The sequence below is a fragment of the Cebidichthys violaceus genome, unplaced genomic scaffold (genome assembly GCF_023349555.1).
Source record: "Cebidichthys violaceus isolate CVI_PGR_0920_01 unplaced genomic scaffold, fCebVio1.0.p SCAF_172, whole genome shotgun sequence".
Lineage (NCBI taxonomy): Eukaryota > Metazoa > Chordata > Actinopteri > Perciformes > Stichaeidae > Cebidichthys > Cebidichthys violaceus.
Genome location: NW_027176343.1, coordinates 127,714 through 148,621, shown reverse-complemented (window position 1 = coordinate 148,621; position 20,908 = coordinate 127,714). Strand labels below are relative to the sequence as shown.

The 20,908-nt window shown below is 46.4% G+C and overlaps 2 protein-coding genes across 3 annotated transcripts in view; one reads left to right on the top strand and one right to left on the bottom strand.

The window, feature by feature from the left end:
- Positions 1-795: 795 nt before the first annotated feature.
- On the bottom strand, positions 796-7,922 carry prpsap2 (phosphoribosyl pyrophosphate synthetase-associated protein 2). 2 transcript variants are annotated; one of them, XM_068712784.1, is made up of 11 exons: positions 7,725-7,922; positions 5,520-5,716; positions 4,711-4,763; positions 3,474-3,540; positions 3,198-3,370; positions 2,981-3,096; positions 2,512-2,567; positions 2,062-2,210; positions 1,899-1,969; positions 1,114-1,260; positions 796-1,025 (listed from the first exon to the last, which is right to left on the bottom strand). In XM_068712784.1, the coding sequence occupies exons 2-11, from the start codon at positions 5,600-5,602 to the stop codon at positions 867-869; spliced, it is 1,074 nt and encodes a 357-aa protein (XP_068568885.1). In that variant the 5' UTR covers positions 5,603-5,716; positions 7,725-7,922; the 3' UTR covers positions 796-866. The 2 variants fall into 2 exon arrangements, with proteins under 2 accessions (XP_068568885.1, XP_068568884.1); XM_068712783.1 differs by having other exon boundaries at positions 5,520-5,680; positions 7,725-7,921.
- Positions 7,923-11,641: 3,719 nt separating this feature from the next.
- caskin1 (CASK interacting protein 1) overlaps positions 11,642-20,908 on the top strand; it is an 86,049-nt gene continuing 76,782 nt past the window's right edge. The window contains exon 1 of the mRNA XM_068712782.1: positions 11,642-11,990. The gene's annotated coding sequence lies outside the window, so the exon portion shown is untranslated. The remainder of the gene's footprint in view (positions 11,991-20,908) is intronic.

Sequence of the window (20,908 nt, the reverse complement as noted above, 5' to 3'; positions counted from 1 at the left end):
CTCGGTGTGTGTGTGAGAGAGTGTGTGATTCTCGGTGTGTGTGTGTGTGTGTGTGTGTGTGAGAGAGTGAGTGATTCTCGGTGTGTGTGTGTGTGTGTGTGTGTGTGTGTGTGTGTGTGTGTGTGTGTGTGTGTGAGAGAGTGTGTGATTCTCGGTGTGTGTGTGAGAGAGTGTGTGATTCTCGGTGTGTGTGTGAGAGAGTGTGTGATTCTCGGTGTGTGTGTGTGTGTGTGTGTGTGATTCTCGGTGTGTGTGTGAGAGAGTGTGTGATTCTCGGTGTGTGTGTGTGTGTGTGATTCTCGGTGTGTGTGTGTGTGTGTGATTCTCGGTGTGTGTGTGTGTGTGTGTGTGTGTGTGTGTGTGTGTGTGTGTGTGTGTGTGTGTGAGAGAGAGTGAGTGATTCTCGGTGTGTGTGTGTGTGTGTGTGTGTGTGTGTGATTCTCGATGTGTGTGTGTGATTCTCGGTGTGTGTGTGTGTGTGTGTGTGTGTGTGTGTGAGAGAGTGTGTGATTCTCGGTGTGTGTGTGAGAGAGTGTGTGATTCTCGGTGTGTGTGTGTGTGTGTGTGTGTGTGTGATTCTCGGTGTGTGTGTGAGAGAGTGTGTGATTCTCGGTGTGTGTGTGTGATTCTCGGTGTGTGTGTGTGTGTGTGTGTGTGTGTGTGAGAGAGTGAGTGATTCTCGGTGTGTGTGTGTGTGTGTGTGTGTGATTCTCGGTGTGTGTGTGTGATTCTCGGTGTGTGTGTGTGTGTGTGTGTGTGTGTGTGTGTGTGTGTGTGTGTGTGTGCGTGCGTGCGTGCGTGTGTGTGTGAGATTCTCGGTGTGTGTGTGTGTGTGTGTGTGTGTGTGTGTGTGTGAGGCAGGTCGTTCAGTCGTCCACCCCGATGTTGCGGAACAGGTAGGACATGGACTCTCCGTTGTGGATGCGGCGGATGGCCTCTGACAGGATCATGCTGATGTCGACGGTCTTGATCTTTGGACACTGGAGCTTCTGGAGCTCGTGAGGAATCGTGTTGGTCACCACCACCTGAGAGGAAGACGACGACGACGACGGTGAGAGATATGTGAAGGGGAGGAAGGTCGCGCAGTACAAGTCAGTATTAGCGGGCGCTCACCTCGTCGATGGCCGACTCCTCGATGAACCTGGGGGCGTCCAGGGAGAGGATGCCGTGCGTTGCCATGACGTAGATCTTGTAGGCCCCCCTTTCCTTCAGCGTCTCCGCCGCCGCCACGAAACTGTCGACGTCGTCGATGATGTCATCCTGTGGGGCAAACGGGCCCCGTCTCAAACAAGCTAATGCATTTTGCAGCATGTGAAAGTACCAACGCTCCCTCTAGTGAGAAACATTCACCTTTTACGAGTAACAACTCGAGTTCTTTAAAACATCCTCAAGTTTAGTTCTAAATTTCATTAAAACAAACGTTAATTGAACATTAACAGTCATCACAATTAAATGAACCAGATCCACAAGAGCGATATTGTTTTAAAATGCTCCGCTTGTAAAAAAAAAAAAAACTAACTTGTGCATATTAAATCAAGCGGCCACAAGGGGGCGATCCAGATGTTCTGGGTTCACTGCTGAGACTTCTCCCTGCAGCAACAGCCATTAAAATTTTTTTTTTTTTTTTTATTTCTGAAATGTTGCGGCTGCAGTCCAGAGTAGAAGAGTAATCGCTGTATATTTTAAGAGCTGAAGCCAAAATGCACTGAATTCAGGTGAAGAAGAACATTCTTTAAAAAAATAAATAAATAAAAATCCCCCAAAATAACAAAACAATCAATGAAATAATCGCGATCTCAATATTAATTAAGAAAATCGTGATTATCTTTTCAGGACAGCCCTGCTGGACAAAATCTTGCGTAAAAACAAGAAGCCACGGTTAAACTGCGCGCTCTCACCACGATGATGGCGATGCGTCCTCCTACGTCTCCTACCACGGTGATGGGAGGCTTCTCTTTGGGGATCAACACTGGAAACGAACCAAACAAAGAGAGACTTTTTACCTACAACCTCTTCCGTTACGGGGGTCTGTGGATATTAGCGCGTTGGTGTGAGCGTTACGTGGGATATCCATGCTGGGGTGAATGGCTCCGGTGGTCTTGACGGCGGGTGGGGAGTGTCGCCCGTCCACCTGGTCCGACTCGGGGTCCTGAGCTTCGCCGTGGATCACCGCTATGCCCAGACGCAGCCGCTCGGCTAACGACTGAGCCCTGATGCACCCAGACGAGAGAGGACGGGTCAGAACAGTTAAAAGAAAACAAGAAATATACGTAGATGTAAAGTATAAAGCACAACTTTTGTTGCAGTCGCAGATGTGAACATTTCCGACTTTGCCGTCCCTAGCGGTCAAATATAATGCTGCATAAATGCAATGGACCGTAACTTCCTCAGGGAAGGAAAAAGTGGTGAAGAAAAGGTTCATGATTAACTAGATACTGATGTTATATAAGGAGTTACAGCTCAGCACAGGTGAAGGATGTGAGAGTTCATAACTATGAGGGCCGACTGTACCTTTTGGCGGAGGCTGGGGATTTGGCCACAATCACAGCATTTCTATAGTCAGGGATCTGGAGGAACATGGAAAATGAGAGAGGCTTAATGTCAGATTAGCATACAGTAGACAGGTCGGTTTCTTTAGTTCCTATGTAGATCATTTACTGGAGAGGGTGCTGCTCACCTGCTAAGAGATGCACTTATGACTTCTGGTGACTAGTAGTTCTTTTGATTACCTATGTTGAATGCACTTATTGTAAGTCGCTTTGGATAAAAGCGTCTGCTAAATGACTGTAATGTAATGCAATGTAGGAGATGAGACGCCTGACTTTTGTCTGAAATCAAGGACCCGTTATTAAAAAGAATGATGGCCAAAAAAACCCCAAAAAAACAAGACGACGGCCAAATGCCAGACCACGACCACGTCTTATACACCGCCCAGGAAGCAAACTAATATGGGGGTCATGCATGTGGCCTGCGTGTTTACCTCTTCCTGTATGTACTGCAGCAGGAAGGGGGAGGCTCTCAGATTGTCCACTGGGATGTTGAAGAAGCCTTGGATCTCTTTCTGATGGAGGTCCATGGTGATCAGGTGGGTGAGACCTACACAAAACAGCCAGTTCCATGGCGTCAATGCTCGCGTTTCTACAACAACGTGTGCAAAGATGGACGCCGTTGTGCTGTGAAGGCAACCCTCCACCTACCAGCTTTACACATCATGGAGGCGATGAGCTTGGAGACGATGGAGCCCCTCTTCCTCATCTTGCACTGCTTGCTGTAGGGGAAGTAGGGGAGGACGCCTGTGATGCTCCTGGCGCAGGACGTCCTGCACGCGTACACCAGGATCAGCATCTCCATGATGGTGGTGTTCACGTCCCTGAGGGGTTGTAGACGGAGAGGGGGGGGGGGGGGACAGCGGTGTGAGGGGACACCTTCCAGGCGGGACAAAACAAACTGTGGACACGTGCGTCCTCTCTTACTTGGACACCGTCTGGATCACGAAGACATCTTTGCCTCGCACCGACTCTTGGACCTGCACCCGTGTTTCTATGGAAACAAACAACACGAGCGTGAGAACTGCGGGAGCAGCGAGAAAGCCAAACACGCATCAGAGCCCGCGAGGCCCGTCAGCTTCATTAGAGGGCTATCTGAACCCTTTGTGCTTCTCACACAACCCCCCCCCCCCCCCCCCTCCCACACCGTAGATATCAGCATTCCAGAAATGTGCCTCTCACAGAAGAGAGATTAGGAAACAAAATGCTTCCTATGCAGAGCCAAATGTCCAGCAGAAACACAGGGAACCAGAGCTAACGGCTAACGCGACGAGAACTTTGGGAGCCAATGAACAGAATATTCACACATTAACAGCAATCATTAACTGTAAAACTCTACCGCGCTGAATATTAACCTCTTGTTTAGTCTAACTTGCAGTAGCGTGGTGTGATGGTACGGAGAGCCTTCCTCATTATTGGTAGAGCAGCTGTGTCCAATACGCAAAACAAACCACATGGGCGTTGTGGGAAAAATAAATTGTACCCAATACTTTCAAACAAAATGTGTTGTTATCAAGAAGCCATGATTGTGTTTTACATCGTTCCTGCCTCTCACACTCACACTCACACACACACACACACACACACACACACACACACACACACACACACACACACACACACACACACACACACACACACACACACACACACACACGATTGAGACCATAAACTCATGTTTACTGAGGGAATAAATCAAGAGAGAAGTAGAGTCATTTTCTCATAGACATCTATACAACCAGAGGAGTTGCCCCCTGATGGCCATTAGAGAGAATGCAGCTTTAAGGTGCTTCAGCTTTGGCTGATTTCTCAGAAACAGAGGTTGCCCCTAACAGAGAAAATTAATTCTTTTGGGAAAATTTTAATGTCAGCTAGTAGAGGCCGTGCATCATGCTGTCCGCGGACGAAGGCGAGCATCCACGCGGGAATATCCGAAAACACACCGAAAGCGTAAACAGCTGATCGGTCACGTGAGCTAAATCTTATGGAGGAAATTTGTTGAATTTTTGCAGTCTCCATACCGCTTTTCAAATGAGATTCTTCAACATGCGCAGAAAAATGCATGCAAATGCAAACGTGGCTGATAAAACCTCATAATAAGATAATAAATAAGTCAACATCTACACATGCACAGGGAGCCATTCTCCGTCAGACACCACCTTACCTCGGTTAGTCTCCTGGTACACCTGCACCTTGCCAAGCTCCACCCCTAAGCGCCTGAGAGAGAGACGGAGAGAGTAAGCAGTCAGAGGACGCTTGTTATTTACATTTGTACAGAATGAAGGGCTGCTGAGAGACAGCAGCATATTATCTCAATAACAAGAGAACATACATGATAACACACTGCAAGTAGAGACATTTGTTGTTGCATCTTCTCCCTGTTAACTGTTAACCTGCTGCGTTTCATTTCATGTCTCCTTGACACACACACACACACACAGAGACTGGAGTTCAGTGTGACCCCAATCTGCTCTGTTAACATGCACCGCTGGAGTCCAGGAGTGGATTCCACGTGTGTTTCTGCACTTTAGATGAAGGCCCCGTTTACACACAATACGGTGAAATACGGACGTTGCCGCAACTCATCATGCGCCTGTGATCGTTGTTTCTCAGCAGGCTGCGGATGGAGAGTTCAGCTCTGAATGAATTTGCATCGACTTCCTTTTCTTTTTGCTGCAGGGACCATTTTGAGGATGTCCAGGCAGTCGCCACTCTGACCGTTAAAGACAACAGGTCACTGCTCTTTGGTGAAAACGGTATTTCACCTTGGTGTCAAATGTGCAGAAGCTCGGGTTACTCAATTCTTTGATGCCGTTTCTACATTTACAACACATTAAATACGCCTTGAGGTTCTGGGTGGAGTACTGTGTAGTATGTAATATTAAAGTACTTTCTTACGGCATAATTATTGTTATTTAGCGCCCTTATTTTCTGTGTGCGTGTATATAGGTCATCCGTGCATCTCTCACTCACTCTGAAATCCTCTTGCTCAGCTCGCGGCTGGCGGGGTGGGAGTTGGCGGTGAAGATGACCAGGCCGCCCTTGGTGTGGTTCATGTCTCGGGGGTCCTGGCCGCTGCTCTCCCCGCACTCAGGCAGTGGATCCCTGGGCACCCACGCTGCGCTGAGCCCTTCCTGCCGTGGAGAAATGGGAGGGGAGCGATTTACTTCCTTTAAAAAAAAATTTTTTTTTTAAATGAATGTGGCAACTCTGGAAACTCTTGAGTAGAGGAGGAACAGGAAAGGTGTCTCAGTTAGTCCCTGAAGAATTATTATTTTTTTTCTTCATAAAAGCAGCTTTTTCAGATAAAAGTATAATCAATACTTAAATACCTCTGTTTCCTTATAGTAATTATAAATAGCATTACTGCCAACTGGAGCTCTGCTGAAGCCGCTCTCCATCTTTCTCGGCTGTGTTGGAGTTACAGACGAGCACAAACTGAGGTATGAAGTTCTTTAAAATCCAGAATGTGACTCGTGTGACTTCTTCATGAACTCCCTGCACACAGCAAGGAGGAATTCTCCATTTGGACTGAATGACAGCATTGTGTTGCCACACACTGCTGCAGCTGTATTGCCTCATTTGGAATTAAGCGTAGAGCCAAAGAATGTCTGAATCTTTGCGCAATTTAAAATCGATAGTTATGGGGGGGGGGGGTTCTACATTTCCCTACCGAATATATTGTGTGCCTCGTTTTAATCCCGGAAAGGACAGTATGACTTTCCTCTGGCGACAAAAACTCCTGATCAAATATGCAGAATTAGCAATAGTTTTGATCAATTTCCTCTTAAAAAAAAAAAAAAATACTGTACATGTCCACTTAATAAGACAGTTACAGCTATTGTTGTTAATGTCCTCAAAACATTTGTTAAAATTCTCATTACATTAATTCAATATTGTGACAAAAATTTTAAAAATACAGTATCTGTCAAAAGACTGTAATGAGCCAGTCCAACCTAGCTGCCTGTCTAACCTACCTACCTGCGCGCGCGCGCACTCTGCCCGTGCACTCATCGCGCGTCCCCGGAATCTGCCACAAGCTCGCTAGCTTGACAGCTGTGAGGACCGATAACAGCCGTGTTCGCTGTTAACGGTTCGTTACGCTATGTCTGTGTCCCTAGAGATCATTTTAAAGGGGAGCGGCTTTGGAAGGAGGCCCGAAGGGACGAGCCGTCAGTGTTGACAACTTTGCCGCTAGATTTAGCGACTTTTGGAGCCCGTGCCGCTACTTTCCTGGGAAAAGAGTTGGCAACACTGGGCTGGGTTCCGAAGTTGGATAAAAAAAAATAAGAAAAATAGTACTTTTGCTAGTTTCTCAACTTTAACTGCTTCAACACAGCTCTAACTGTGAACTTCCACCTTCAACAATATTATACAAATCTACTCAATATGTTAAATCTTTCACAAACGTTACTTTTCATGCATGCTACTTCTCCATTTACAAATGTGTAGCTTTACTGTGTTTTTTTTTACTGATTTTAAGTTACTTACGGTCTTAATATACAAGCGGTAAAAGGTTGTAGTGCTTGTTCAGGCACTAGGGTGATGTTAGTGGAACAACAACACGGAGCAAACAAAAGGCTGGGCTGCAAACATATGCCATGTAACCATGTGCATGCGCAATAACGGTCGGAATCATTATGTTACTATGATATTATATTAAATATGTGTCGTAGAATTGCTACGTTTCTTTAATGGGGGGGGTCAATGACGTTTAATAGGCTCACTCGGTATTTTAACAGAAGGGACAAATCGTTTTAACTATCAACACAGTCACGACATTAGCTTCCTCATGTTGCTACGCTAGCCGGACAACCCAGCGTCTGTCCGGTTAACGTGACGTTGTTGTGGGCTGTTCGAGAACGGTTGGGTTAGGAAGTCAACCCGTGTGCTGTAGTTGTAGTCGCAATGTCCGTTGTATAAAAGCAAAAAGTCTATACGTTTTTTATTAAAGTAGCGTCAGCTAACATTTAAATGTTTGGCTGTGCCACCATGAGATAACGTTAGCTAACGGTAACACACGAGTACTAACGCGATAGCTCGCTAGGAATAATCTTGCCGTGTCAAAAGCTCTTGAATGCGCGCATTGGTTTGTCATGCACCAGAAAGTCTGTCCGTGTAGCGAGCAGAACAATAGAACAACGACTACTAACTGAAACAAAGCACAACACTACTCACCAGTTTGCGTGTTGGGTCCGGTTACAATCTGCAACCAACAGTATTTGAATATACAAGCCTCCTGCTCTTTTCAACCTGTTCCCCCTCAGTCCGACTGCTCGCGATCTTCTGATGGAAGCGCAGCTCGGCCAATCACAGGCAGGGAAATGCAAACGGCGATTTTTGTGATGCGTTCAAATGCTCTGTAGAAACCCGTAAATAAATAATATTTTTCACAGAGAATAATTCGTTGTCGTCAGTACAGATTCCAGTAAGGTCCAAGGCCGTCACTTCATTCTGATTTTACTATTAATATTTTTTATTTTGTGCAGCCCCCCCCCCCCCCCCCATCAAAAATCCAATCGAAACCCAAATTACCAATAACATCCACTGTCACGTGGAGGTTTGTTTACGCAGTTTTCGAAGATTGTGAACTCAACCGTCTGAACTTAAAAAAGTGAAACGGCACCAAAATATTGTTAAGCTGTGCCACAAAGTGTTTCGTTTTATATCATTTGTACTTTCTTTTCTTGTATCATATACTATGCCGATGTGCTGACTGTGGTAATCTACTCAAATACAACTCGGTATAAGAATACACAATGCATATTTCAACCACTGGTTCACATTAAAATGTAACACAAAAATACATGTTTTTTCACTTGTCGTGTGAATGAGTCGGTTTAACAACAAAGACTTAAACTGAACGTCCTGAGCGGTGCATGCTTCGTGACAGGCCACATGAGGGCAGTGTGTATTTCTGGATGCATCCTCACCTCAGCTCTTGTTAAATGAAGGGACTCTCGAGTTTCAAGTACACATAGTTTCATGTGTAGCGTTAGCCTGATGTGTTACGATTTCCTTTAACTGCACACTAAACGACTATTCTGATCCCCTTATTGATTAGATACCAACATGCAGTCGGGATGAATCACTGCAGAAAGAGGTGGTATTGATCAATCTCACTCAGGTATGAGAATGTTACACACAATGCTTGTATTCATGCATTTGAGCAGTTCAAAGATTAAAGTTGCACTCGTCATTTAAAGCATTGCAGGTTGTCATGTTTTCCTTTATCTCAAACAGTTCCTGCCTTGTTTCCTGTTTGTTTTGATCATGTGATAACGTTGTATGAGTGCATGTGAACATGCCGTGCACTCATTTCTCTTAGAACCCAGAGAAAGTACAACACTGGAGAATAATTCCACTCCCCTCTGATACCAATAAGACACAGATAGAGAACAGGACTCATTCTGAGTGTAATAAAGTGGCTCATGAATCCACAGTTTCCTCCCCTGGACGTATATTGAGTCGTGTCTCGAATCAACTGTTTCCCGTCTTAACGGTGCCAAAAGAAAGACTGTCAGAGAGAGGGAGAGGGTGGTGGGCGGTGCAGGTAAACTCTCAAAAAAATGTCAGCGTTGACATATCAAGTGTTAGTATCACATTGAACGCGGGCGAGGGAGCTGCTTTTGCATTAACGGAGAGACAGATTTATAAATACGCTCTCACTACCATATGGGCTACTCTTCAGCATTCTTACATAACTCACTGGATATGTGGAGGAGGCAGAGAGCAGCATCCGAGCACTGCACACTGCCCACACACACACACACACACACACACATACACATACACATACACATACGCACACACAATGGAGAGGAGAGTGGAGTTTTAAAAAATCTGGAGGAGGTTGGACAGAGAAAGAAGACAAGTTAGATAGAAGTCAGGGTCAAAAATCACTGTTTTGTGCTCTTCCTTCTCTACTTGTCGGATGCAGGGTATATGCAAACTATACAAGTTTGTGGAAAGACTGAATACTTAAAAAATGGCATTTAATATCCCAAATATAAAAATTATATTTTGATATGTTACCTAGAAATAGAATCCAAAGGGAAAGCTTGTGAAATACTGTCATTCGCTTTCTTGCTGAGGGTTAGACGAGCAGGTCGATACCACTCTCGCTACAGTAAATACGGTGCTACGGCCCGTTAGCTTAGCACAAAGACTGGGAACAGGGTGATATCCACCAATCAAGCTACTAGTCAATATTGACTTTGAAGCCATTTGTTTTGCGCTGATTTGTTGGCTGACGTTCTTTTCTGTGAGACATCAGAAATATATCTCTGATAGGAACGCTAATGTCTTTTAGCCACGCAAGCTAACTTAAAATTAAATTCTCTCTACTGACCAGTAGGGGGCGACTCCTCTGCTTGCAAAAGAAGTCAGATAGTATAGAAGTCTATGATAAAATTACTCTACTTCTCTTTTGATTTATTACCTCAGTAAACATTGTAAACATGAGTTTATGGTCTCAATCTCTAGTTTCAAGTCTTCTTCAATACACCATGATGTTTATTTAGTAAGTTATGATCCATTTAGAGTCAAACAAACAATAAAACAGGGGATGCTTTAGGGCGGGGCTACTGTGGTTGACAGCTCACTGCTGCTACCAGAGCCGTAGCGTACACCTCTGCATTCCTAATATGGTAACTTCCGTTCATTGGTTGCTCATCAAAAACCTGCAAAACCATCAAACTCAACTGTACTTTGTGTTCAATGCTAATTAGAAAATGCTAGCATGCTTAAACGTGTAACAGTTTAGACTATTTGTCGGTGAATTGAATACTACAACTCCTAAAGACCCAAGCCAAGTCTCCGTGTCTTGCTTGCTATCTATTGATAAAAAGAGAAGGGGATTAGCGCTAAAGTTAGCGACAACTTTAGCCTCGGGCTATTAATTAAGGGGGTTCCTCCGAGTTTTGCTAGTAATCTTCTTTTTTTAACTATTTAAATGATAGCATTCATCGGCAAATTTAATTTTTTGTTTGTCTAACTTAATTATCAACATATCTACTGCTATGTGCAGTATCATAGGTGATACCATGAGGGGCCAGTTCTTTCTGACGAACTAGGATTCCTAGCTACACCCCTGCTCCTGGAGGCCCACAAACCTGAAATCACTTTCTCTCAGACCAACTGTAACGGATTACATCTAACTTCACTTTGGAGGGAAAAAGGTATGATGCAAGTGGAGCTAAACAAAACTAATACAACTCTATGGAGCCACGAAGAAGAACGCATTGATTATTCACTTTGTCTGCGCCTTCCTTGGAGGCGTAATACATCGCTTCTCTGTAAAGCGCGCGCGAGAGAAAGAAAGAGAGAGAGAGAGAGAGAGAGAGAGAGAGAGAGAGAGAGAGAGAGAGAGAGAGAGAGAGAGGAAAACCAGGAGGCGGGAGAGCACCGCGCTCCTGGTCCGCCCCCAAGTTGCAGCACGAGCCATTTAGCGTTGCGAGCTGGGCCAGCTGTAGAGCGCGCGGGCGCGTGAACGTGCCCCCCACCCCCCCCTCTCACTACCCCTGCCCCCCACGCGGAGAAAACCATTACCAAATACAGAGCCCGAGCGCACGCGGAGCGATGGCTGCAGCAGCAGCAGCAGCAGCAGCCGTGGATTGTGTTTACGACGCAGAGTACACGAGAGCGGCATTACCTCGGGAGGAACGGACACCGCGCGCACCCGTCTTTATTAACGCACAATCCTTCATGCGCCGCGTCAGCCTCGTGAGGCCGCTCGCTACATCAGTCCGGTTTTTTTTAACGTCTCCTTCCCCTCAGCGAGGCTCGCTGCCTCCACGTTCGGTTAACCGTTGTTTTTATTTTGGAGCGCAGCTACAAGGGAGACCGTTCAGCCTCCAGCCGTTATCCCAGATGAGGAGCGCGAGCACACCGTGGAAACGGGGAGCCATTCATCTTTGCCTTTAAATACTACGCACGCGACGCCTGCGCGCTGATACTGGAATCTCGAACGGGCCCAGTAGCCCCCTGGTCCAGTCCCCAAAACCGGTGGCGGTGCACTCAGCAGGGGAGGGAGAACCCGAGAGCATCCCTCCATTCCCACCCAGTCTATCCTCTCCCTCTCTCTCTCTCTCTCTCTCTCTCTCTCTCTCTCTCTCTCTCTCTCTCTCTCTCCCTCCCTCTCTCCCTCTCACGCGCGTGCTCCATCACATGCCAGAGCACTTGCGGGGTCTCATCTAAAGTCGGGGACCAGGGGCGAGGGGTGGAGGAGGTGGAGGGAGGCTGTCCGTTGCGGCCGCGGCAGACGCAACCCTCGGCGCGGTGAGGCTGGGCTGAGGCTGCCGCTGTGTTCCGGAGGATGCTGCGGGAGTAAGAGCGGCCTCAGAGCGGAAGATGGGAAGGACCAGGAACTGCTGCAGGCGGTGAAGACCGAGGACCTGCTCACCGTGCAGAAGCTGCTGCAGAGGCCCCGGCCAGGGAAAGCAAGTAAGGCACTGTATTCTGATCCGTCACAGCTGTGGTGTCATATCTAAAAAAATTAAATAAAAAAAAAAAAAAAACCTGCTCCCTGATGCAGGTAGTGAGGTGTTTCTCACACATCTTTGCTAGCTGTTTGCTTTAAGTGTTAGGCCTAACATGATGATGAGGATTTGTGTGTGTGTGTGTGTGTGTGTGTGTGTGTGTGTGTGTGTGTGTGTGTGTGTGTGTGTGTGTGTGTGTGTGTGTGTGTGTGTGTGAGAGAGAGTGAGATGGAGAGAGGAGGGGTCGTATGCATCGGGGTGTATCAGAGAAGATTAGTGGTGTGATTGGAGACTGACAGCCCATCTTGAGACCCCTGTGTGAGAGCACTGCAGCAGAGAGAGGGAGGGGGGGGGGGGGGGGGGGGGGGGGGGTTTGGGACGTGTGACCCTGTCTCACCAGTGAGAGACGATGCCAGTGGCCTTGTGTTTGTTAGGGTTCAACGTCACGTTCAATGGCAGAACATGGATTGTGGACAACGCGGGCCGGTTTAACCTTGCATGCATCTGTGTGTGTGTGTGTGTGTGTGTGTGTGTGTGTGTGTGTGTGTGTGTGTGTGTGTGTGTGTGAGCGGTAAAAATCTGTGTTCTCCTCTGGACCCCCGTGTGAGGCTCTGCTCCCCTCTAATTATTTATTTTCTGCAGGCGATGCACGGCAACGTCCAACAGTGTTTCACTTCCACAGCCCACTCTAACGTGTGGGCGAGAGAGAGAGAGAGAGAGAGAGAGAGAGAGAGAGAGAGAGAGAGAGAGAGAGAGAGGGGTGCAGATAGAGCGCTCTGTGTGGTTGGCTGTCATGCTGATACCTCCACTGATAGATAACTGGTCAACAGTCCGGCGGCCATGTTGACATAAAAGCGCAGGTAAACTCGGGTTTAATCACATACCTTAATGAAGGCTCCGTTCCATTTAGTACAGCGGAGCTTTTTTTGTGCGTGATATTGACGCCCCCGACTCTGCTCACCCCCCCCCCCTCCCCTAGGATGGAACAGGAACCTTAATTGGAGTCACTGGTGACACACCTGTGTTTACCGATTTCACGTCAAAATGGTTGCATGAGGAAAAAGGTCTGTCGGTTCCGGTCGGGCAGGTCTTTACGCCGTCTGACCCGGTGCTCGCACGCCGGAAAATAGGTTCCAAACAGCAGGTGGGTCTCATTTGAATAAAGGAGTTGCCGGGGGCTGATGACAGATAATGGGCTCGGACGTTCTTGCGTGCGATGACAGGAAGAAAAAAAACCCGTTGACACTGAGTAACATCGAGCCCTAAAACCCTCTTTGGGTTTCTCGTTTTTAAAGACCCTGCTCACCCACACACAAGTGTTTTCAATTATTCTGGCTAATTAGACTCCTGCCACACCTGTGAAGGGCCTATAATTGAGTCTTTGGTGCACCCGTAAAAAGACTCCATGCAGGTCCAATGGATTTCCTGGTCTAGCTGAAGTACTGAGAAGAAGAAGAATTAAAGCTGCAGCTGGTATCTTTAATGAAAAGAACTTTTTTTTTGTCGTATTTGCTCAAAAATGTGCCTCCTTTCAATGCCACTGATGGTGTTTGTAAGATTCCGCCTTGAAAAACAACCAATCAGAGGCCAGAGGAGTCTCTTAGCGCAGCTGTCAATCACTGTGAAAACAGTGCATCGAAATATGTTTCTGAAAAAAAACATATGAGGCGAGGAAATAAGCAGTGCAGTAATGACAGGTTTTTACCGGAATTCACGAGCGGTGATTGACAGCTGCGTTGAGAGACTCCTCTGGCCTCTGATTGGTGGAACCTTGCAAATAGCCTTTAGGATCACTAAAAGGAGGCAAAGGAACCTGATCTTTTCATGTATTATCCGCACCATGTGCCACCATAATGACAGTTTGAGCAAATATAACAAAAAGCTATTTTTTATTAAAGTTACCAATAGCAGCTTTAAGGGTGGAAAACACATCTGGAGAAAACACAGAAGAAGAAAATGAATTTCATACGAGGCTTTTGATCTCGCTCGCTTTACATTTCTGGGTGAAACTGGTTATTGAATCTGACATATTGTGGGAAAGGGAGGACACAAGCTAAGTTGTGCGACGCTACGCCACAGATGGCGAAGCTCAATCTGCAGGACTCTTGTGTGTGTGTGTGTGTGTGTGTGTGTGTGTGTGTGTAGCACATGGCCTCAAAGCGGTTTGTAGGAAGCAGCGGGTGCGCTGCATCGCCGGCAGGCGGCGAAAAACAGCGGAGCAGAGCACAGCACAGGAAGCCCCTCGGATTAAAGGTAGTCCACAGACTGTCTGGGGCCAAATACAAGACAGACCTTCCCCTCGAGTAACAAACTAAACTCAAAGAAAGGGGAGGGTCCAGCATTATTGGGGCCTAAAATAGCGTCTGTTGTGGAATTCATTATGTGCAAGAGCCCATCACAAAGCAGCCTTTAGGCTACAGTGACGTCCGCTTTGAAGCCCCCCCCCCACCTCTACTAGACTACTGTTTAGCCCATCAGATGCAGAGGACAGGTGTGCCCTACTGGCTGCTTATTAGCCCTCTGCTTATTATATTCTATATGTTGTTTTTGTTGCATATAGTGTAATATACTTTTGCTGCCACAATAACATAATCCCTGAGGGAAGCATCACTACGTCTCATTAGCATTCGGGCTCCGTTGAAGAGTCTCAGTCGCACTGGGACAAAATAACAGAGAAGAACGTTTCAGTTGGTGTTGGCCTGCAGCAGAGTCACCATTTTTTATGATCTATAGACGTCGTATGATACACTACGGACATGACCGCAATCTTTTTAGGTGGCCTCTGTGTTGCCGGTTGTGTTTACGGAGACTCCTCGGCTCTGATTGGTTGTATTTCTTCGGGCGTGGTGGAACCTTGCAAATAGCTTTTAGGATCACTAACAGCAGGCAGAGGAGCCTGACTATCCGCACCGTGTTCTACTGTCAGGATATGGTGACAGTTTGAGCAAATATGACAAAGAGCTGTTTTTATTAAAGTTACCAACTGCAGCTTTAAGGGTTGGAAACACATCTGGAGAAAACGCAGAAGAAGAATGAATAAATCATTCCGGATCTGAAGAAGAAAATTAATTTCATGACTACGAGGCTGTATTGATCTTTACACTCGCTTTACGTTTCTGGGTGAAACTGGTTATTGAATCTGACGTGTAAAGGGAGGAAACATTCAGGCGCAGAGAAAACATCGCTTTCGACTTTGTGGGCTGTGTTTACATGTGTGTTTGGTGACATCAGAAAGTCATCAACATTTTGGCCAATAAGATGGCGAGAATAAACAGCACAAGGTTATTTCTGGGACAATATATCCTGACTGCCCTATTCAGGCTCCATGTATCTCCCAGCTGCAGTCTCTAGTAGCTTTACACACTATGATTTTACATAAAAAAAAAAAAAAACACCTGCTACCTTAAAACATACTCTTAATTTATTTGTTTCTCATATTTTATTGTCATGAAGGAGTGCATGTCGGGCCTCTGTGTAGCTCTGCGTCTGCATATGATAAAGAGAGATGATAACTTCTTCTTTTTCTTCTATCTGTACGTCAAAGACACATTAATCTGTGCGAGTGGAAAAAAAAAGTGACATGAGAACGCTTGCTGTCGACTCATATGGTCATGCAATCACATGTAGGCACACATATACACCCCCGTGAAGATGTACACACACACACACACACACACACACACACACACACACACACATGCATACACATCTTCAAGCTCAATAGTCTATACGTTAATCATATACAGGAATATACTGCACCTAGATACACTACATTATATTCTATTGAGTTTGAAGGCTGTGTGTGTGTGTGTGTGTGTGTGTGTGTGTGTGTGTGTGTGTGTGTGTGTGTGTGTGTGTGTGTGTGTGTGTGTGTGTGTGTGTGGGTGGATGGATGGGTGGATGGATGGATGGATGGATGGATGGGGGAAGATGTGTATGTGCATGTGTGTGTGAGAGAGAGAGAGAGAGAGACAGAGTTGCATACATTTGCTTCAGTGCTCCATAATACAGCAGCAGTGCCCCTAGTGGACACCAGAAGAATAGCATGTATTTGCCCCAAATGGCAAACTTGAGAAAATGCTCAATGTGGTGGGAAAACAGTAAAAAAACTGCAATTTTGAAGGCAGGACTCTGAATTGAAAGCCCAATATAATAGAATCCATGATTATTATTATTTTTTTGCCGTAATGGCCGTGGATTAAAACACTGTTGTTTTAGTTGTTTTTTATTTTATTATAGACTTATTATCGGAGATGAGGTTGAACCTCCAAATAACAAAATAAAAAAGAACCTTGACAAAAAAATTCCAAAATTATTGGAAAATTAAAAAGCCAAAAGATCCTTGATTTTAGAATCATTTTCCATGTCTTCTTGAAGCTATAATCGGTACTATTTGTTGGGGTTAAAGGGAGACAAAGTCGCTTTAACGGCACACTGACTGTATTCCCTCGTCAGGTGATCTTGCTGTTTGTCTTCTCCCTTTGTGCTCGTATTTATATTTATCGAGGCCATCGATCATCCATCTGGCATCTAACGGCAACCGGCCGCCATCACTCCCCAATAAACTGTTAAGCGCTCGCCGTCACCCTCAACAACATTTTACGGCTCCCTTTTGGAGGTCGGCCCTCCTACAACTTCCACTTGTGTTCGTCTTGAAGTGCCATCCGGCCAAACTGAAGGTGTTTTAAACGCTCCGCTCTCTCTCTCTCTCTCTCTCTCTCTCTCTCTCTCTCTCTCTCTCTCTCTCTCTCTCTCTCTCTCTCTTTCAATTCCTGTCAGTCTGCTGCAAAACTTCCCCAGTTCCTGAAACGCTGAGCTGTTTCCGGGGGGGGCACTGATATTAATACGCAAAAAACCCCAAAAAACGGGGGCCGATAGAAGCAGCCAGCGAGGCAGTAATGACAGGGCTGCAGATGAGAGTCCCAGACAAACAGCGGGGAAGTGTGACGCTTGGCCGATGTTAACACAGACCTGTTTGTCATCTGGCATTAAACACAAAGCTCACGGGACAGCTGTGTGTGTGTGTGTGTGTGTGTGTGTGTGTGTGTACGTAATGCAGAAGGTAAGATTGGGTTTAGCGCATGTGTGTGTGTGTGTGTGTGTGTGTGTGTGTGTGTTAGGGGCTTTGCCTTGCTGCAACTCATTTACTCTCAGGCCAGACATACAGTCTACTCTGCACACATTCACCTGCATAACACACACATACACACACACACATACACACACACACATACACACACACACACACATGCAGACACATCTGGCACCATCTGGAGAGTCATCATCAGTTTGCTGTCACTCAGCACCCCCCCCACTCCTTTGCACATGGCACTAGTGTGTGTGTGTGTGTGTGTGTGTGTGTGTGTGTGTGTGTGCACGGAGCAGACCTTGAGTGTGACCCGAGGTCTGTGTTTGTTAATGGGGCTGTTTTCGGTGTCTGCATGTCAAAGCGGGCTAGTGTAATCTGTATCGATGGTTGTTTATTGTGCGTCGTTAAAAGGCTGTGTGTGTGTGTGTGTGTGTGTGTGTGTGTGTGTGTGTGCGCGTGTGTGCGTGTGTGTGTTACATCAACGAAACAATTTGAGATCGGACCTCCGGCGCGACGTTTGCAGTGCCGCGAGACACCGACACATGCTTCCATCGCCACGCAACACTCTCCTCCTTCCTTTCCTTTCCTTGTTTTTTTTTTTACCCCCCTTTGAAGCAAGAGAGAGAAAGATGCTAATGCCCACAGACCACTCTGGATACCCCCCCCCCCCCCTTCTCTCTGTGTTGATGCGCGAGGCTGGCAGAGGAGTAGAGCAGATGATTGCATCCACGCCAGTGCACATTCACAAAGGAGCAGGCGGATGGAGAGGAAGCTCCACATACTGTCGGCCCGAGTCTTCATGTTGGTGAACTGTGCTGCGTCTGCTGCTACACGCACCAGTGTCACACTAACGGGCCGCGAACAAGCTCGTGTTTTGTTGTCACAGGCTGCATTCATATTGTGTAATGCGCACTATTGGATTATGGGAATAGTGTTATTTGATGGAAATTGCCTTCGAACCATCATTTGTAATGTAAAGTTCTATTACATTGAGTGGACACACTGTGATGCGTCATTTATAGACATCTGTGTCCGTGCCGGTCAATCAAGTGCAACTTACAGACTTCTACGGAGAGAGAGAGAGCAACGACAACAACAACACAAATAAATTATTGATCATTTGATCATTGGGTTTTGTCCTGGAGACGGATTGACGAGGATCGGTTGAGAGAGTGGAGCACTGGTTGGCTGAGTTCCCTGCAATTTTCCTCCAAAAAAACATCATCGCTCACCTCTCTGCTGACTGCCTCCACGATTGAATTACAGGACAGATGGAGAGAGAGAGAGAGAGAGAGAGAGAGAGAGAGAGAGGTGGATGGATATTTGTGCTTTGAGGAAAACGCAGCGGTGAGAGGAGTTGTGGAAGAGAGAGCAGAGAAAGAACTAGAAGGGGGGGGGGGTGTAGGGTTGAGCATTATGTTGACTTCTGGATATCGTCATGTGACATATTTGTTGTTGTCTTCTGGCTTTAAAGGCTGCTTTACAGTAAAGTGATGTCATTCGCTCTATTATTTGCCTTTACCCCCCCTTAGTCATTATATCCACATTACTGAGAACAAATCCAATTTTTTGTAATATTTTGTGAAAGCACCAATATGGAGGCGTATTAGATTTTCTCCGTATCGCCCAGCCGCAGGCCGGGTGGTGCAGATGGAGGAGGGGTGATGAAAGGAAGAAGAAGGCGATAATAATGGTGGAACAGAGATGTTTCCACCTCTCCTTTATTCTGATTGCAGTTTGCTAGCGCACATCAAACCTCTCTCTCTCTCTCTCTCTCTCTCTCTCTCTCTCTCTCTCTGTCTGTGTCTCTCTCTCTCTCTCTCTCTCTCTCTCTCTGTGTCTCTCTCTCTCTCTCTCTCTCTCTCTCTGTCTCTCTCGCTCTCTCTTTCTCTCTCTCTCTCTGCACAATGCACTGCACCAAAAATAACAACCACATAGTTTAACGGGTCAGTGGCAAGTTCAGAATAAGAGAGCACGGAAAGAGGTGCGGAGAAGGGAGGGAGGAAGGAAAGGAGGAAGGAAAGGAGACGATGCGAGGGGAAAAGGAAAGAATAGACAGGAAAGAAAATGAAAGGAAAGGAAAGATGGGAAAGCACTGATATAAAAGCAGAAGATACAACAGACATCTCCGTGTTCAGAGCCGGCAACATTGCTAACAGCGCAGCGGCGATTAGCTGGCCAGTGCGACACACACACACACACACACACACACACACACACACACACACACACCTTCCTTACACATTAATTGAATGAAGTACTGTTGGTATTGCTGTTACTTTAAGGGTGCGTGTACATCAACAATACCCAGACCTAAAGGAAAAGGAAAGCAGTAGGGAGCGAGCGGAAGGAAAGGAGATGCAGTTGAAGGAAGCAGAGGTGATAATAAGGAGGCAAAGGTGTCGAATGAGGTGCGATGCACAGTCAACGGTAAAAAAGCAGCAGATCTATTCTATTCTATTGTGTTCTATTGTATTGTAGCTAGAGTGCAGATTAAGAGGATGAGAGGGGAAGGGGACTGAGTGGTTTAGTCTGGATGTAAAGACCACCCGCAAAACCAGAAGGGCAGCGGGGCGAGACCTCCCACACTCAATCAGCACCGATTATAGAGGTGGCATTAACCACCTACTGTACTGGCTTATGCGCACACACACACACACACACCCACACACACACACACACACACACACACACATACACACACACACACATTCACATCTAAAAGCCACACAACCACAACTCCTCCACAACAGAAGACCGGCACGGAGAGGTACAGACTGTGTTGGAATTTACATTGTGTGTGTGTGTGTGTGTGTGTGTGTGTGTGTGTGTGTTATGATTGTTAAGGTGGAAGTCAAGCATTGTAGACAGGGGACAAAAGTTGTCACGCACACACATGCACACACACACACACGTAGCTGAATCCTCTGCAGACACGAGCTTTGATTCTCGAAGATATGAGAAAAACAGACAGCTGAGCCTTGTCATATGAGATTCTTTATGTAACTAATACACTCTCTGGATGCGTGTGTAGGTGTGTGTTAGCATGCAGAGGTTTGTGGGTGTGTGGGTGTGTGTGTGTGTGTGTGTGTGTGTGTGTGTGTGTGTGTGTGTGTGTGTCTCCTCAACAGCTGCTGCAGAGTGCCACTGTGCCTTGCGGGATCTTTCCACTCACACCCTGAATTCATAACATTGAGTGTATTCTTACCGCTTCAAATTAAATTTTTGAGCAGCTAATAAAGGCAGGAAATTATCCTTTTTTTTCCCTGTTTTTTTTTTAAACTTAAGCTAACATGGTCTGGACAAGGTTGTACTGTACTCTGCATGAGAACCTCCTCAGACATGTTCCACCCTGCTCCCGCAGCAGAGAGTACATTCAGCACCGCCTGGGGACTTTGTGAATGAATGGCGGTGCTCTTGCTACACGAGTGGCCACTAACAACAGGGCCGTGACACGGTGCGGGTGCGGGTTAGCGCCTTGGAAAACTCGCCGCACACTGACACACCTGAGGTCACTGATATGTGTGAGAGCATATGTGGGGTTAAGGTTGTGATTTACTTAAGAGACAGAGATCAGTGTAGACAGGAGTCTACACTGATCTCTAACGTCTAAAGACCAAACACCAGTGGATGAATAGCTGAGTTCATTAAGCTCCGCCCCCTTAGTTAACGCCGAGTCACTGATGTCAGGAAGAGGTAGACGAAAGCAGGCTTTTTTGTTGAAATCAGCCGCAGTTGGCTAAGCTCATTAAGCTAATGTTAGCAGCTTGAGCTGAAAATGCTGTCTTTGCCGT

Bases quoted from the DNA above. Each gene is read 5' to 3' on its own strand.
- prpsap2 (XM_068712784.1), bottom strand. From the start codon at position 5,602: ATGAACCACACCAAGGGCGGCCTGGTCATCTTCACCGCCAACTCCCAC. The intron at 4,764-5,519 runs GTGAGTGAGAGA...TCTCTCTCTCAG, and splicing joins CTGAGCAAGAGGATTTCAGA to GCGCTTAGGGGTGGAGCTTG. The intron at 2,211-2,511 runs GTACAGTCGGCC...TGGGTGCATCAG, and splicing joins TCCCCAGCCTCCGCCAAAAG to GGCTCAGTCGTTAGCCGAGC.